The following is a 19,776-nucleotide window of genomic DNA, read 5'->3' on the forward strand; positions in this document are numbered from 1 at the left end:
CAATCATTTTAAATAAGCTCACACTAAGTTTCAACTCTTATGTCTCCTCAACTACATTTTTGGAAATATCAGCCCATAAAACAGTACTGCTGGGAGAGACGGAAATCTACAGCACTGGCAAATCAATCTTGCATGTTTGGGACAAGTAGATCTTGTTTTTCAAGACAAACAATTCTCCCTATATATCAAAAAATACTTTATTTTTATTTAAGATGCATCATCCAACATTGCTATCTCTATCTTATTTCAAGGTGATGCTTTTGCAATTAATAAAATTCCTCAACTACCTTCTATAGATTTTCTTGGCATACACTGAAGACTGTGCTCTATCCATAGTGATACTTAACTGCAAAAACATGTTGTCACTAAAATAATGGATGGAATTTGACTATGTTGTTTATATTTTCTGACATCCTCCTTGCTAAAACAGGATTGATGCTACTACTCTAACAACTTCCTAGAGGCAGCAGAATAAAGAGGTTGGAAAACCCAAATGACTCAAGTATTGCAAGTCTCAAAAGAAACTTTAAAAGCTAAGTAAATTCAGAAATTCTCTGATTACAAATCCTCATACAGATTATTGCAAAACTACTAAGTCTTGTATCATTTGTGGTGCATTTTTACACTGAATTAAGCACAATGGGTTGATTCATTATTATGTCTACTTTCCCCCTGAAGAGAATAAGTACAAATGTACTTTATCACAAGGAAATCATACAAACTCAGGTCATCTAGCACATATCAGAACACAGAACCATTTTAATATTTTAACTGCCAAATGTATTCAAGTCCTTTTTTGTCAAATCCTTCTTTTCTATTCTTAAATTTGACTCTTGAATCATTTATATGTTTTAAACAACTCTTAAAATCATACATTCTGCTTTTTTCCTTTTTTGATGAAACTGTAGTGAGAAACTACAGACTTAAGGTCTAAGACAGTAGGTTAAGAAGAAGAGGAGAGACAGAAGGGCACATCGTGTCCTACTAGTATTGGCAATAAAACCAACATAAAATTAAGGAAAACATTTTGGTTTCATTCATTTTTCTGGAATATATAGTCCCTTTTCTTCTGTTTCTTTAGAAACATAAGTGCCCTTTCCTAGAAAGGAGGCACAGAGACAGTAAAAATTTAGGACTACAGTAGAAGTTCAGGATTTGACCAGTATCTAACTCAATCCTTTTAATAACTCTTCAGAAATGGATGCACAAAGGAAGCTACTGAACTACAAAATGACTGAACTACAAAATGACAGTGAATATCAGTGGAAAAACTGAACACACTCTTTAGGACAATCTCATCAAACCACAGACCTATTTCCCTCTACATGGGAATCTCACCAATGCTCCAAGCTGGGCAAGGAACATCCTGCAAGTTTGAGTCTTGCCTTTAGGGGAAAAAAAAGGAAAATTACCACATTGATATCTGTAACACACACACACACACACAAAACAAAACAAAACACCAAAAAAAAAACAAAAAAAAAAAAAAAACCACCACCACACATCCCCAAAACCAACAAACCCAAACCAGCAGGTTCCCCCACATTTTCCTCAGGAGGAAAAAAAAAAAGATACCTATATATACAACAAACTTTGGAATAGAGAACTGACATGAACTAGAAACACTATGAGCATCACAGTGGGATACCTCCCCAAAGCATAGAAGTATTCATATTTCTATACACACACGTATATTTTCAATAGCTTTCCTGGAAGGAAGTTTTTAGGACTGTTAATTCAGTTATGCAGTTACATCCAGGGAATGCCAACATGATGATAAATGACGTGTCACACAGTAAAAAATAAACAGATGGATTTTCTTTTTCCAGGAAAACAGACCCTTATTTTGTTCACCTATCCAGGAATATGAACTATATTAGAAACTCAAGTATATTTTTCATCTCTATAGATGGATAGAAATGTAGGTACATACACACACACCTACATATATATACACACATTAAGAATACTGAAAAAAAACATTATGTATTACTCTGCATTTGATATACTTTATTATTTTTGGACCTTGCAAATATACTTTTTAAATGAATTTTCTCCAGAAGAAGGGACTTTCTAGCTCACATTACTTGGACACTGTACTGTTTACTCTTCCATCTTTTTTGTAAAGTCAGAAGAGATTTCCCCGAGAACTTCAAATAAATAAGATATCCAGCTGCACAAACACTATACTGTTAGAATACTTTGGCTTCCTAAGGAGTATTTGACTTTCTCTGGATGTAAATGATTAAAGAGAATCCATCATCTGAAACTGATTGGTGAACTGTTTAAAGTGGTATGGCACCTCTTCAAAGATGACAGAGCAAGAAATGAAAAGACCATGGTACAATAAAGCATCTCAGATATCCAAGGGGTTCTAGGGAAATAATGTAGCTAAGCACTGCATCCCCCAATTAAGAAATAGTACTTAAATAGTAGTTCCATAACATAGGATCTACACTGCATTCTTTTTTTACAAAAAGAAAAAAAAATCATATTTCATCTATTCTACACAGGGCCAACAAAAGCTTGGGGTTTCCTGAACATCTGTCCATTCATAAATAGAAGCTTGGAAAAAAAATGTGAAGAAAGATAAACCATGTTCTAGAATCCACAAAATTTATATTGCTCTGTGAGTTATGATCACAAAATGACACGGACTAACAGCATTCAATTATGTAATTTCATTATTTTTACCATTTACTGTTTTAATTTGGGGCTCGGGATTTTAACTTCTAAGGGTCAAAGAAACAAAAACTAACCTTTGTCCAAAAATATTGCTTCTGCTGAACTTCAGCTGTTTGGATTATCAGCTTTCTTTCGTCAAGAGCCAACTTGAAGACTTAGTATCAGCAGGTATGGATGTGCATGTAACAGGCAAGGAAGTACCTTATGCAATTTGTGTATCATAGGAGAGTTTTGGTTAGAAAGGACTTTAAAAGTCACCTCATTCCAACCCCCTGCCATGGGCAGGGACACCTGCCACTATCCCAGGTTGCTCCAAGCCCCATCCAACCTGCCTTGGACACTTCCAGGGATCCAGGGCCAGCCACAGCTTCTCTGGACAGCCTGTGCCAGGGCCCCACCGCCCTCACAGTGGAACAAATGTGCCCTTTTTTCAGTTTGAAGCCATTCCCCCTTGTCCTGTCACTCCATGCCCTTGTGAAAAAGTCCTTCTCCAGCTCTCTTGGAGCTCCTTTAGCTACTGCAAGTACTAAGGCCTCTCTGGAGCCTCCTCTTCTCTCAGGCTGTCTGAAAAAGAACTGCTCCAGCCCTTTGTTGTACAGCACAGTAGCTATGTCTGTCCAAAACTTAGAAATCATTAATCAAAAAGACTTTTTAGGGACTATTTTTTCTATAAAAAGTGATCAAAAATTCATTGCTAGTTAAAAACTCAAACTTTATCACTGAATATTGGCGAGTTTCTTCCTAGACTGCAACAGTTCATTGGGTCATTATACAAGAGCCACAGCGCATTGACTTTGCTTTGATCACAGTTACCTCATTCATAAAAATTTTATCTCTATTACTCCCTAGTTACTAAATAAAATAATCTTGTGATTTATGTGCTAGCTGGTAACTAGGAAGGTCCAGATCATACTTTTATGTACAACAGAATCTGTAAGTGACCTTGCTCATGCTCACAAATGAGAAGCTCTGAAGTCACAGGTAGGGTTGAGTCACCTCATCTGCAGCAGCTGGAGGGATCTGGGGTGGCAAAGGGCACCCCCTGGGCTCTGGAGCTCAGCAAAGCAAAAATCAATGGGGCACTTTGGGCACATTCCCATTTGGTCTTCAACAACGCACAGTGATATCAAGCACCAATTTTCACTGCTCACTAGGTCACAAAGATAAGGCAGAAAGTACAGGATTATTTAATGGAAGTCCTTTTGTTTACCATATATTCATATATATTACTCATATAACAATATCCAGCATAACCTATAGGCAGATTAAGAGTGGAAAAAGACCAGCAGCAAAGGTAGAATTACTACCTCAGTTCATAGATATGTCAAGACCTAGGCCAGCAAATATCAAAAAAAATTGTTCAGACTATTGCTGCCACTTCCCCACGCTAAAAGACATGTTTGCATTAGCACAAAACAAATGCATGAAATATAGGCACACTGTTTCAGCTTTAAAAAAAAAAATCAAGACTTAATTTCAAACTAGATTATTCCAGCAAAAGTTACTGTTGATAGCTAAAGCCAGAAAAAGTGTAGGAACATGAATGTTTATACATTTTGGTTTCTACAACTCAAGTATGTAATACACCCAGAAAAGTTCCTCACAGTGTATTTTCCCTTACATTCTCTTTCCCAATCTATTCTTTTTAACAAAGCTCGATGATAAATTCTTTTGCTGTTTTCTTAGCAACGCTTGTCAAAAAATATTAGATTTATGTGAACTATGCAAGAAAAATTTTTGTGTGTGGCCACAAAACCAGAACTGTCACAAACCTGTACAGAAGCAGAGTTTTAACACAGTTGCTATGCAGCAAAGTAGCACACAGTCACTTTTGAGACAGAAGACCTTATTTCTAATCAGTCAGAAGGAAGGGAGGCCAAGAGGTTGTACATATAAGTCCAGAATATTTTCTGATGCTGTTATTAGCTATTTTCTTCCCTGACAGAAGGGAATAAAACCATGCACTGTGAAAACACAGACTCCCACAAGGAGAACCCTTGTTTTCCGCACACTTCCACATCTTTTTGGAATAACTGACATCAACAAAGAATATCTGTACAGCAACATGTAAAATAAATGCAAAAATAAAAAAATTCCCAGAACCACAGAATTTCACTGCCTAAATACTTCAAAAATTGTCTCTTCAAACTCACAGTTCTAAATTTTAGTCATCTTTACCCATGGAGAATAAAAGCCTTCCTCATTGTCAGTTATTGCAGTAGTTGAATGATTTTTGAGCAAAGAACAACTCATGATGTTTCAGTGTGAAAGAGGTGTCCAGAGGACTACCATAAGGATGAGGCAAATTCCTAATGCTGAGTATAGTGATGACAAAAAAACAAAGGTCAAGGGACAAAAAAAGAAAAAAAAAAAAAAAGAGAAAAACCCATCCCATTCAGCTGTTTCTATCAGAGTGCAACATCATTCCTTTCACCCAAGCACCTCAACACTCGTAACACAACAGAAATTTCCTTCCTTATGGTTTCTCAAATACATTCTGAGCAGATCAATTCTGCACAGCACCTCAGAGACTCCACAGCACCCCAGGTGCACTTTAGCTCCATAAGTGATGGTGAGAAAAGACGGGAAATAATAACAATAACAAAGGGCTTTTTCAGTCTGAAAATATAGGGAAATGTTCTTTTTTAATTTAAAATTTTAATTTAATTACATGTAATGTAAGACATTATGGACCAAATAGTCCCCTGCCTTGCAGCCCACACACTTGACAAAACATTCTGGAATTCTGCACAGATCTGGCAGGGAGAGGAAGAAATTCCTTATTTCCTCCAGAAAACTACAGGTCAATAAGGGAGCTGCTCCACAAACAGCTATGGGGGTGGTTTTGGACACACAAAACTCTATGGCCACCACTCCCCTTGAGCACCATTCTCCATACTGAGACCCTGACCTGTTCACTTTGGCACAAGGATATGTTTCCATAGAGACTTTCCATTCCTGTGGTGTAGGTTACAGGGGACAAATTTAATTTGCCCTTATATTTCATGCTACATTTACTTTAGCAGCAAGTTAAAATATGTATCAGTTAAATGTAAGTTTGATAATAAACTAGCTTATATTACATTTTATTGCTAGATAGGGCACATAAAATGATCAACAACTACTTTGGAAGCATCTCTTTACCATACTATTACAACAAATCAAAATGTTCTTCCACATAAGCCTTCTTTCCTTTTACCCAATTCAGTCAATTTTAAATAGGAGTTTTATGCAAGGAAGCACATGCTATCAGGGTTCAATAAAATTTGTCCCTTCATGGTACTAGAGGAACAGTCCACAAACCTGCATGCTCAAAACGAGTGCTGTGGTTTAGCATCACTTTAACATTTACACTTCAGGCATTAATCCATAAACCAGGAGAACTGCCCATGTGATTTACACACCGTCTACAACTGCTGATATCCAGTAGGTGGCTATTTCCCTTTCACTCTCCCATCCTCTTTCACTTCCTGCCCAGAACTCAATTTGAAGGAAAAAAAAAAAAAAAAAAATCTTTTTAATCAAACTTAAACTGTGATGCTCTTGTCAAACAGAGCTGCCTGTTGCTTTTTCAGAAACCCCAGTGCATTTTCAGGAACGTCTTAAGGACAGAAATAGAGGCCAAATTCTATGCTGGAACATGCTCATACCCACCCTGCCCAAGGCTGCTCTTGGAGCTGAACAGGCACAGCTGAGGGCAAAATTTGGCCTGAACTGTGAATTCAGAACTGGAAGCCAACATTAACTCAACACAGCCCACACAGATCTTTGGACAGCAAAAAATGTTTGCTTGGAGAAGGAATTCTATCCCCAGCTCTAAGGGTAATTCCAGATTCTTCAGCAAAGGACAGGGGAGAAAGTGAAGGGGTGATGAGGCTGCAGGGCCTCTTCTGGGCTTCTATCAAAAGCAAACAGATGTGATCATTAGGTTGAAGTCACTCCTGTAGATGCAGATTGATTTCTTGCCAGAATAAGATTTCTTAGTTGATGTTAGGTGTGCATGGAAATCAACACATGAAATTTAGATTTAGACACTTCCAACCTATGGCAAAAACAAATCCAGTAAAGCCATTGTAGGCAGTGGGGTTTCCTCCTGCTTCTATGAACACTGAAATACAGGGCTACTACCTCAAAGACCCCAGGAAAGTATCACAGTGGCAAGAATTCATGGTTTTATATAAAACTTAGACATGCAGAAGACTTTGGAGTCCTTAGAAATATTCCTTATAATTCTCAACAGCAATATTTTAAATACAAAATCCAGTTCTGGAAAGTTACTATATTTCGGGGAGGAGGGAGAAATCAAAGAGCACTTCAAGCATCAGTCTCTCTCCACAGTGAAAAATTAAGGGCAGAATGGTCTTACTACACCTAACTGACTTTTAAAGGTGACAAGTTGAGCTTTTATAAACGTAATTTATAGCTCAGCAACAGAGCCAGCGTTTTACTCCCAGCCATTACACATCTGCTAAAACTCCAACACAATGGCTGGCTTTGCACTGCAACAGGAAATGTAACCCAATAGTCTCAGAACTTCCCCAAACCCCAGCCATTTCTTAATGTAAAAGGATTTGGAAATTCAGCTCACTGAAACATCTGTTAAGCTCTTGCTACTCTAACACATGATATTCTTTCTGCTCTCTTACCTGCCAACAAAAATATTTGGGTCTATGTAAGACTATCACAAGTGTGTGATAATGGCACACTGCTTATAATTTTATACGCCATTGTACACTCAAAATCACCTGGGGGTGACACTAGATACCACACTCAGTGTAAGCTTGAAACTTACAACAAATAAATTTCATTTTAATCTTCTATGTAAATAATGACAAATCAGATAGGTTCTGAATGACTAAGATTAATTTAAAACAAAAACACCAATGTAGTCAAACTTTTCTTGAGTCAGTTTTTAAAGAGAGAGGGAAAAAGAGAAAAGAGTAAAAGAGCATGAAAAAGAGGTAGAAAGAAAAAAAAACAAAACCCTAGAGCCTTAGATCAAACCAGCTAAATATATGCCTGGCCTACACAGTTACTTTCAGAGCTTCTCTTCCAATTTGTTATTTACAGTGGCCACTTGTTTCAATTGACATTTAATTATAATCTAAGCATCTCCAACTTACTAAGTATTTAGTGGTAAGTACAAAAGAGGCCCTTTGACATTAGTAGAGCTACAGTTACTTCAATAATTAAATGGTAATTTATTTGCAACTATTTCTTTCTACAAAATACTTCTCCATTTCTGTGTAGAAAGACTTGTGGATTTTAGATTTTGAAAAGAGGCGGGTGGGAAAGAAAGGAATAGTCTTCTGTTTCCATTGCTCTACTTCAAACTACTTCCTGGATACCACAATAACACAAAAAGGCCTTAGAATCAGGTATGTGCAGCTGAAGTTCCTCTGTGTGTGTAAATATATATGTATATATGCATCTATATGGACTCCAGGAGCCTGATAGTTCAGGACATAGCAAACAGCTTCAAACTGGCTCCAGGAAGGATTGACCTCTCCATGTACCAAAATGCTGCAGCAGCTAAAGCTACAGCCTGAGAGATCAAAACAGGTCCAGACATATCCATGTGGATCTTTGTTTGGGCTGCCAAACCTCCCCTCTCTCCACACAACCTTGTCATCGATCTCTCAACTCCAGTTACGGGCCCAGCTCAGTTGGAAGTACTTTAAATGCTGCTGCATCATGCTGCATTGTGCAATGCAGACATCCTTGGAACACTCAGGAGCGAGGAGCTCACTACCTTGGGACTGCAGCTGTAAAGCTTTGAGATCACTCCCAGCATTCTGACCAGAACACTCATCTAAACTCCAGGGTGAGCTGCCACAGAAACATGGAAAGGAAGCCCAGAAAAAGATCCCCAACAAAGTCTATTCCAGGTTGATAACAGCACAATCCCTAAAAAGAATCAGCAGCAGCAAATCATTTGCTCCCTACAAGCCTTAAAATAGAAACGCTTACACTGATGATATTGAGAATTTCAGCTCAGCTTGTTTGCATACCCAGCAAGGGGCACTTTTCTAGTTTTACTGGCTATTGAGGCATTGGTAGAGTTCAGGGGAATATAACAATTCATATCAGAATGTGAGTTGTAAAACTGATGCTTAACCTCAGCCCATACCCTCCATCATGACATTCAAATAACCTCAGTGAAATGCAAACATGAAGGACTTAACAGAAGTGACTTGGGTTGGACCAGAGTGCACTGTTATTCAGTGCTGATATCTTTACTTTGTATTTGTACTGTACTGTATTCTCTTATATGTACAACCCATTAACAGACCCTATATAAAAATCTATCAATCCTTTTAAAGAATTCAAAATTAACATCAGTGTTTTATTTTGTTCCTTAGAGGATAAGATTCCCTGAGCAACAAACACAAAAGGTTCCCTTTGCAAAAAATGTGTCAGAGTAAATAAAACTAACAATTCATAAACTTCCACAGACTGGATCCTTTTCATGGGATTTTGATAACATTCACTTACACATTCTCAGGAGAACTTCAAGAATTTGTTTTACAAACAATCCCTAACAGAGCAGAGGCATGGTTTTACAGATCCTGGTCAAAAAAAAATGCTGTTGAAAGATATTATTACTTGTCCCAAAGTGCCAGAACACTCACATATCAATCTTGTGGACATGAATAGGTTTTGCACGTGTACAAAATGCAGGCGGAGATTGGAGGTGCAAGGGCTCTCCTGACTGACATATGGTCAAACACTGGAGTGTTTTTTGCTCCACGGGTCTTACTGAAGATGCAGTATTTTTCTTTTATGGACATGTAATCAGAGTTTTAAACACCCTGTGTTTTCCACACACATTATCCCAGTATAAATTAAGATTCTGCAAGGGTATGGATCTTTTCATTTCCCTGACTCATAGACACAAACATTCAAGGGAGAGTCTTTCTCCCTGCTCCTCTTTTTGGGAACACCCTTCTTTGTCAGTCAAAAAGGAATCAGAAACACTCTATAAGGTTAAAACAAGCCAGTTCTCAATGAAGTAAATGTCATTCTCTGCCTAAAAAATACTTTGGACTCAGAGGTTCAAAGGATAAGAGTAACCCCTCCAAGTGCTGGAGGTGCTGCAAATTCTTACATAATAAACACTCACAACGTTGGCTATGGAAGAACTGCATAGCCTTTCATTATGTTGTGGTTTCAGTCCAAAATCCAATGGAGACAAATGGAAAACACCCATTGTCTTCAGCACTTTGTAAGAATCAAGAAAATTGTTGGGTTGTTGCTTTTTTTTAAATATGAATGAAGGTGCTTTTACCACTGAAAGCACTTTCCCTCAGCCATTAATAATGTCTGTAGTATCTTTTCTAACTAGGGCATCTGTTTACATAAAAAATGCAGTCAACATATTCCACTTAAAAGCCAAAGCAATTTTTTTTGATGTTTTACGTATCCTGAGCACAGAAATAACTCTAAACTATCCCACACCTAAGACACACAACATCCTTAATCAAAGTGAAAATCATATATTCAAATGAGGTCATGCACTCCATCTTAGATGGTTTCTTAACTGAAGATTGACAAAGTAAATCTTAAGTGGTTGAAGAATCCTCTTCTAGAGCACTGTCTTGGTATGATGTTTGCCATTAAAATCAGGGTCATGCTTATAAAAGGCAAGAGGTCAAAGCAGATAGATACATCTGGATTTTTACAACTTTTCTGCCCCGATTTGAAAAAATGAAGACACGCAAAACAGCTTAAGGCATTCACTTACCATGGATTTGGTGAAAGGTCGAGCCAAGGTAAACAGCAGAGTGTACACCCACCAGTTACGATGAAGGGAGGAATAAATCATATTTCCAGGATGGACTGAGTTGGATGTCACCCCGTGGGGAGAAAGGCGTCGGTTCAGCTCGTTGGAGAACAGGATATTGCAAAGCTTGGAGCGGTTGTAGGCCAACATAGCCCAATATTCCTTCTTAGATGGAGACAGCAGGCTGAAATCAAGCTTTCCAGAGGAGTCTTTAATTTCTGTAAATCTGAAAAGCAGTAAATATGCCTCAGATACCCCAGAGTTAATTTCACTCCCATTAAGAGCAACATAAAATGTAGACAACAGAGTAGATCCTGGCCAGAACCAACATAAAACAATAGCTTATTTAGCAGTTGAAAGCATCAACTGGAAATTGCCTGAGACTCAAGGAACGGTCCCATATAATATGGTAGTAAAATTATTGGATAATTAGAAGAAGCAAACAATAAACAAAAACAAGTCAAAAAACACTTTGATGGTTTAAAGACCTTGCATGTAACTTACAAATTACATTTTTTTTTAATTAAAAAAAAAAAAACCAACAGATTTTGCTATAGATCCTAAAAGCAGGATCAACTTGGAGGAAATAATGTAGGATAAAATAACTCTCCATTGGAAGCAGAGAAACCCAGCATCTTTTCATTTCCCCTTCTTCCCATCCCCTGATCATTTCATCCAGTGCTCACACCTAGCACACTTGCATTTAAGTGTTCAAGGAACTATGGATGAGTCTCACTGCCTCTTAAGCTTTTTTTTAGATTAAAAATTGATGAATATAAGAGGGTTATAACCTTGGTAACTTGCCATCAATAGTCTTATATGTTTAAAAGATAAATGTAAACAAAGCCGAAATGAGTTCTGGCAGAGTATAATGTTTTTAAGTATACCCATGGCATGGCTGAACACAAATCAAAGTAACTAGTTGACGTTTTTTAATTGGGTCTGACAGAGTCATTAAACACCAGCTGTTTGTTATTAAAAAAAAGGAAAGAAACTAAGTAGTGAATGTTCTAAAGACATTTAGATGAAGAAAAGAAAATTTCCATAAAGCATTTCCCCTCCCAGTTCTTACAGTTTCATTTATTAATTTACTGGTCGATCTTAATATTAGAAAATAATACTACATTTAGTTACAGATCTATGTTTCATTCAGAGGAGCTACTAAAAATAAAAAGGATTTAGCAAGCTCTTTTTAATACTCAGTGTTCAGAATCAGCTGGGGAGAACAGGGATAAACATAATTATAGTACACACTAGAAAAATGTTTTAAAATATCTTTACTAATTTTGCATCTCATGGCCAGAAATGAAGAGATCAGCTGGAATTTCTACATTCATTCTGTGAGCAGAATTATAATATGCTCAGAGAAGAGCAATACAGTATTTGAACTCAAGAGGAATCCAGGATGTTCTGTGTCGTGCAGAATCAGCCCTTCAATTTCAACAACAAAATTTCTCTTTCATAATTTTCAGTTAGATAAAATACATTTCTGAAATTAACAGGACTATTCTGGGAGGAATTTCCTATATTCATTCCACAAGTAATCACTTCTGACACCAAAAATAATCTATAAATAAAACTCTTTGTGTGTTACTGTATAAAGGAAACACGGTGGCATATTTTGAGTCCAGCCCTGCAAGTGTGCTTATGTGAGTCAGTCTCATTGAATACGGGGGAAGAAGGGTTGTACAATCAAGTTAACAACACAGAAATACAGACAGAAGGAAAGTGAACCTACTTATTATTCTGATTTTAATATTATGTGCTTAAAGTACCCAAAAGCTTAATTTAAACAGAATTCATTTGTGCTGAATCCAGAGAAGTAACTAGAAGTGAACGAAGAACCAGAGAGGCAAATAAATATTTTGCCTTGGAGCAGTCCAGGATAGCATTTTCTGCAAACATGGGACTTTATTTTTCCCCTAACAGGGGGTCTTGACTTCAGCAAAAAGATCCAGTCAAGGTTTATGGAAGTAATTAGATACCAACACTTCTGTTTTACGACATGGTTTAAGGCTCAGAGTTCTCAAGTAGGTCAGAAAGAATGACTACCTAATAACACTTAACTAACTCCTTACATAAACTTCTTGCCATTAAACAGACTGGGGTGTAGGGAATGCACACTTATTTACAATGATCAGTTTAAGTGATAAGATAAGCCATAAGACGTTATTTGGACTCCTTAGAAAAAGGGAAATCTACTAGTTGTGTTAATTATTCTATTCCAACATAGACTATTACTTATTTCCTGATGGGCTTCTCTAAACCTTGGCTGATCTCACCGACTTAGAAATCAGCACTTCCAAAATGTTTCAAAAACACAGATAAAGATGTCCAAAGATGTGAGCTCTGGCTACACACAGCACTTAATGCAGTGAAAAACAAAGATGTCATTTAAAATACTATCAGAGGTACAAACTTACAAGGGGGAACAAGCAGCTGACAATTCAACATAATCTCCCATTAAATAACAGCTCATTTATACATATCCCATTGTGCCCTCCACATCTGGCAAGTGATTGGAGTTGGCAGATTTATTTCTAGAGCTATCTTGCCTGCCCTGCAGTAGCTGCCCTCACTCCTAACAGGACTCTGCTACTTGCTTTCACAAACCTGGTGTGATTTGCAAAGATAAGGATGTCCAGATTTTGTTACCACCTAATTACTAGACATTTCATGTCTTTTAACAGTGGGGAGGATTATTACTGGCATTTTCTATTGCTTCCTTTCATTTCAGCCATCATAAATTTAAAATGGTAAAAGTAAATCTATCTGCAGTGTGTCATTTATACCATAAGCCCCTGTGTTTGGAAGTGATAAAGGTTTCAGCCCGACCCTTGGCTGGTCTCTCTCTGCCAGGTCCCTGGGGTTACATTTTACGGAAACATGATTAAAAAAAATAAGCTTCATTCTGGGTCACTAAAACATTTCAGAAATATGAAGACAGGGAAAAAAAAAAAAAAAAAAAAAAAGGCGCTCACACATTCTTCCTTTTGGTTTGCTAGAGCTGCTACACAAACCAAATGTGAAATAGAAATCAACAGCAGTATTTAAAGCTGAATGTTACAGGTTTAAATTCTGCAATCCCTGAACTAAATCAGCAAGGAGTAAGTGGTTTGTGCCCAGTAAAATTCAGAACTGGGGCATTCATTTTGCACAAGGAGCTTTATTTAAATCAAAGCCATCTTTTCAGTTATTAACACAAAAAACACAAGCACATCTGAAATAAGGCAAACCTCATCAACATCTTTTTTGCCAACTGTACTTTTCCTGGCAGTAGAAAAGATGAGCAACTAACATTTTAATTAAAAAATTCACCAAAAGAGGCATGGGCAGATTTGTAATATGTATTAACTACACTACTTCCCATTTTACAATTATACAGCTAATGTCTGCATTGAATTCCCTAATTTCTCATTATAAAACAACTGGATTTCATCTAGCAGTTTTTAATTGCATTGTTTCTCCTGCTAAAATAACTGCACATTCTTCTTGCTAAGATGTTGAAGTTGTTGAATGACAAATCAATATAGGTCATGCCATTCAGATTTAATCAATTATTATTCCATCTCCTCACAAAATCAATGCGTGGTCTGAAACATGGCGAAAATCTGCATTCACACAAAGAATGATCAAAAAAATTATCTACATACTGTTATAAAACTAGAACATGCTTTATCCAGCAACAGAGCCAAATCCAGAAACATCCACAGGCATTAGTAATGCTTCTATTTTTAAAAAGATTATTCAAAGGCAAATGCTCAAGAGCAAGGACCTTCATTTTCGGAAACTTGTGGCTCTGCCTGAACTGTTTCATGCTCTAAGGATTAAAGATTCCAGTGAAACCAAAGGTAACATTCACCAACCTGTGGGACTCAGAAGATACCACCACAACCCTGGCAGGAGATGACTGGCATAAAACATCTTCCAGAAGCTGGACAAGATAGAAATGTCCCAGGTGGTTCACCTGGAAGGTGGACTCCAGGCCATCCTCCGTCAAGGACCAGGGAGCACCAAACACAGCAGCATTACAGATCAGGATGTGGAGTGGCCTAAAAAAAATCAAACCAGGACAAAGAAATGTCAGCTAAATACATGCAATTACAGCCCTGTGTGAATGGGATGCAGGTGTGCCTTGGGTGTAGGTGTGAGGGATTTGGCTGGCTGGTTTCTGTGGGAAGGAGCTGCCCCATGCTGGGAACAGCTGATTCCAGTTGGTTTCAGTGGCCCCACTCAGGGTCCAGCTGAGCCCCACAGTGACACACCCTTGGAAGAAGGGTACAGAGAAAAAGGCAAAATGCCACACAGCACTGTCACTGCTCTCCCAATTGCTAATTGGGAAACCATCTCCATCTGGAGCATTTAGAAAAGAAACTTTTCCTGGGGGAAGAGCAACTCCTACCACTTTCTTGTATGCAGTACACATCATGACACCTGCACAACTGGTAGGGGACAAGTGATTAAGAAATAAAGACACAATGAAACAAGGCACATGTACACATTTTATACTTCTGCAGCTGATGAAGTATGCTGTTAAAAAATGCAAGACTGAGTTGGAAAATAAAAACATTCTCCATAAACTGTAATCTTTGGTGGAAAATCTGCACACAATACATATGAGATCCTTGAGACAGAATCCTTCCTCACTGAACTCAACTAACCCAGTTTAAACAGAAATGTCGTGATAAAGGAACTTCAAATGAAAGGGTAAGATTATACCAAACCAAGCTAGAAAAGAACCTAGGCTGGCACATACCTCTCTCATTCAAAAAACAGGTCCAGAAAACTTCAAATTCCTTGAGGTCTCCAGTGTAATGTCAGGATACTACAGCTTGCAGCCTTCCCAACCTCCACAGCAAGATCAAGGACAAACGCCCTTTCTGTTCTTTCTTGTCTCTTTCCAAACCCTTACGAAACACAGCAAAGTCTCTGGTCCTCCGACCTCAGATGGATCTGTATTTGCTAGATTGCATCATCTCTGAGGAAACCTTGGCACCAGCACTGTGTTCTTGTCCTTGAGTCAGAGCCTGATGCAGCAGACCTCAGCAAGCTCTACCTGAGCTGAGAACCTCAGGTTTGAGAGCCTGCATCTGGCATCCCTCGCCCTGGTGTATTTAATTTGGAAAAGTCACACAAAATAATGACAGCCAAAAATTCCTGCACTAATACTTGTGATGTCCCAACACCAGAATATTAAGATCTGTCACATTTGTTTAGCCCATTCCAGCCAATTATGTCTTTACCGCAACCCCATGAGACAAAATCAACACTGAACATAAACTCTAACTCTGAAGATAATAAATGAAGCACAACTATGAAAAATAACTGCTTGCCCTCTGCTCTTCTCAAGTAGTTCCTCACAGCCCTACACACAAAGTATGGCAGGAGACAGAGTCAGAACATTTCCCCACGTGATTGAAGGACATATATACTGCAACTCTGAGCATCTGCAAAAGGAATTCTGGAAAATAATGTGAAACAGGAAACCCCAGATTGTCAAACAAACCTAAGTAATTATATTCCTTCAGGCATGTTTGAAAGCACCAGATTCTGATAGCTCAGTTTTCAAAAGAACATTTCAGGGGGAATCAAACACACCTTAGCTGAATACTGAAAGAAATGAGTAAGGATTGACATAAAGAGTAGGCTGTATTTTCTTATTAAAATAGATTTTGACTTCCAGCCCATTGGGAAGTTACCAATGTAGTGTGCTTTAATAAGAAGTTAACAATCTGGTATCTATTCCTTTGCCAACTTGGAGAATTTTACCAAAAGCTCCAGAAGCAGAGTGAAACATCTGTGCACTTTGAGAGACTGAGTTTCTGAAGTGCTGGATTTCTGATTGGCCTTTTGGTCAGTGACACCCATACACAGAATATCTGTGCATACATACTGCATCCACCAAAGAAACTGAAGATGAACAGGGACTGTCCTTACAAAGGCAAAGTTCTCTCTTTCTGTTCAAATCAAATGGCAAAAAAAAAGCAGTCCTTTTTTTGATCTTTGCAGCCTCACTCAGCACAAGCAGGATATTCACCGAGTTGTGCAGGATCCTATTCTTTAGAAGGTAACAGATCTTTTGAGGTACGTTTTTATCAAAATTATTTAAACCAAAGTTCATTTTGCCTGTTTTGAGATGCATCTGCCCAGAGGAAAACAAAGCTGCTTGAAGCTTGAGAGGGCATGGAACTTTGGATGATTCATCACCTCTTATGAGACTTTAAGAAAAGCTCTAGCAAGAATTAATTTACAGATTTGTACATCTGCTGGGAAAAAAAAGGAACAAGTTTCTCCAACACAGATGCAGTTTTTGGTATAAGAGCCTCCTGTATGAGAACTGCAGCACACAAATGCAGCAGCAATACCGAAAATACCATCACCATTCCCTCCAAAACAAATATGACACTTCCGAAAAGATCGTCACTCTATTTCATAATTGTAATGTGCACTATGAAGTAACAAATCACAGACAGAAAGGATTCACATATGAACCAAAACCATATTCCACCTATCCAAACTGTAGTGTCCTTCAATATTAGTAATTACACAATAACTACCTAAGGGGAAATACACACTCTATACCTAAATCTGTCAGCTCAATTAATTAAAAAGAAGATTCTAGAATTATAACACCATGAAATTTAGTCATTTTTTAATTGTTAGGCCATTTAACTGGATTTTATAAAAGAAATAAAATTATGCTTCAGTCCATTTTATGAGATTTGTATTTTTCAAAGCATATTTCTCATTTTTCCAATGTAAAAGTAATTCAAATTTAAGAGACTGTAAAATTAACATTTTTTGTAATATTCTATTAGAAAACAATCTGTGAAGAAATACCAAAATAAAAACAGAAACATCTTGAACAATTATCACACTGAAAAGTTAGTATCAGAGTCCCTTTTAGAATTCCTTTATTTTTAATTAGTACTACGGGTTTTAAATGCTAAATAAAAAAGGATTTTTTTCCTAGATAACTCCACAGAAAAGAAACCTAAAGGGTTTCATGAATAGATACTGATGTTTTGCTTCATTTCAGCTCAGAAAAAAGCCACCTCTCGGATTTGGATCCACGTCCATTAAGCTATCGGTGTCTCTCGTCAGATTGCTAACAAAGGTCCAATTACTGAAAATTGTCATCTAAGTTTTTGTGACCTGGCCATTTGCACACCAGGAAATGAGTGAGATTACCTGGGTAACAGCCACCGTGCAGTTATGAATTTCAGCCACAGATGACAGATTCTAATCTCAATGGTGCAGAGCTCTGTGTCACTGAACATATCATTATGCAGGGACAAAATTTTTAAGATACGTGACAATTCACACCACACATCTGGCACTGCAGCTTTGCTTTATGACAGGAGTATTTTCAAGTGATAGCAGAACTATGACCTTGATTTCACAAGTTCATTAAAAACATTGCTGCAATCTGCATGAGGCTTCCTCCTGAGCCCAAGGAAAAAAAAATCCCCCCTCGGTTTTAAATAGCTTGTAATTCTACATCAAAGGCACAGCTCAGGCCAACAAAGGATATCAGCAGCAAAGCAAATTCTCCATAGTGTTTACTCCTGGTATCAACATGACCAAGTGCTCCCTCTAACCATGATGCCCATTAGATATTTCTGGAAACACTACAGCAAAGACCCTGCAGAGTGTTATGAAAATTTGCCTCTATGTCTCCTTAAAATGTCTTCAGGCAGTGACTTACACCCCACCAAGGGACCTACCGTGGGCTTCCAGTATCTTTTAGGTGGGCACTGGGACTGAGTGTGATCTGCTCCATTATAACAGGCAGTCACTGCTTCTAATCCTTCACAGCCTGACTGAGACTCAGGAACTCACTGCTCCAACTGCAAGGTACACAGCAATCCCAGAAAACACTCACCGTGCTGCTAAGTGTAGCTACAATTTAGTGAAAGTTAAAAAGCATGTAGAATTAGCCAGGACAGTCTTAAATGTGAATATCTGAGCTGAAATGCAGCTGATATTCTGTGCACTTCACAAGCCTGTGATACTTTACTAACCTTTGCACTGGGGAAGTCATTCAGATCTCACATGCTCTGCACAATTCACCATTAGAAAAAACTGAGCAATCCAACTCCTCTGAACTATTTGAAAATACAGTAAGTGAATACATTAGAGAGATACAGAAATTAAATTGTTGCTATAAATCAGTTAGTTATGAAATTTAATAATCAATTTGTTAGCACCTGATGTAAAACTACGATCTGTCAGCAGCCTCCCAAGCTGGCTGTGTGCAGCAGTAGATATTTCCAAGGGAATTAATTACTGATGATTTGCAAAGGTAAGAATAATATTTTTCAACAAATGTAGCCTGTGCACTAGGAGGTTAAACAAACACCACCAAAATGTCAACAGAGTTCTTGGCTTTGGTGTTCTCCCATTTCAAACGTAATGAAATAGTTAACCAGAGAGTATGCAAAGGGAATACTTTCAAATCTTCCCATGAAGCAGAATGTCACACCATCTGGGGCACTTCTCAAGCGATTTGAAAAGTTCACACTGTTTGGAATTACACAGAAATTCAACAGAAAAGGCCTCACCATATCCCCAAAGTCCCATAAGCAACTGTAGACCTCTGTCACGGCCAGTAAAGAAGGCAGAGCTGTGACTTCTCTTCCACAAAGAAGCAAAGTCACAGCCCACCAAACTTTTCCACCCCATAATCCTGAACACCCATGTTGCTTTCTCTGAAAGTTAGAAAGTTGTACTTCTTTCCATGAGGGAATGCCTATATACACAAAGGGAATATCCAACAGGCAAGATAAGCTTATGGCTCTCCAGAAAACGCGTGAATTAAACAACCATCTCCAGAAATCCCCCTCAGTTTTACAAGCAGTACTGACAGGAAACTAAGCAACAAGAAAATCACTAAGTCAGGGTTCAGGCAGAAGCAGGAAAACTCAGAACCATGTATAATCTAATACTGACACAAAAATATTTAAATATTTACTTGTACAGTGTAAAAAAAAAAAAAGCACTGCTTAACTCAATGAATTTTGCAAACAAATACTTAATGTCTAACTTCCCTTTTTCTAAAAATATGGGCTGAAAGGTCAGCAAAAATACCCTTATTGCCCACTGCCAGCTGACAGAAATGTGGATCCTTGTCAGACAGGCTTCATTTAAGGCAAGCCACTAACACAGGACTTAGAGCCCTGATGGATGATCTCCTGCTAGAAGCAAGGAAAATTCTCTGCAATTCATCCTACTGGATTTCTTTGCAGGATTTGACACTGTTGATCAGCAAATACTTTTGCCCCACTTCTAAGAGATTAATGGCAGTG

At 37.9% G+C, this 19,776-nt stretch overlaps 1 protein-coding gene across 1 annotated transcript in view; it reads right to left on the reverse strand.

Annotated features, from left to right (window-relative positions):
• WWOX (WW domain containing oxidoreductase) overlaps positions 1 to 19,776 on the reverse strand; it is a 488,590-nt gene that overhangs the window by 364,909 nt on the left and 103,905 nt on the right. The window contains exons 7-8 of the mRNA XM_039558532.1: positions 14,335 to 14,520; positions 10,430 to 10,694 (exon numbers count right to left, since the gene is read on the reverse strand). Of these exons, the coding sequence (XP_039414466.1) occupies positions 10,430 to 10,694; positions 14,335 to 14,520 (451 nt within the window). The remainder of the gene's footprint in view (positions 1 to 10,429; positions 10,695 to 14,334; positions 14,521 to 19,776) is intronic.

This window comes from Corvus cornix, chromosome 11 (assembly GCF_000738735.6).
Source record: "Corvus cornix cornix isolate S_Up_H32 chromosome 11, ASM73873v5, whole genome shotgun sequence".
Taxonomy (NCBI): Eukaryota; Metazoa; Chordata; class Aves; order Passeriformes; family Corvidae; genus Corvus; species Corvus cornix.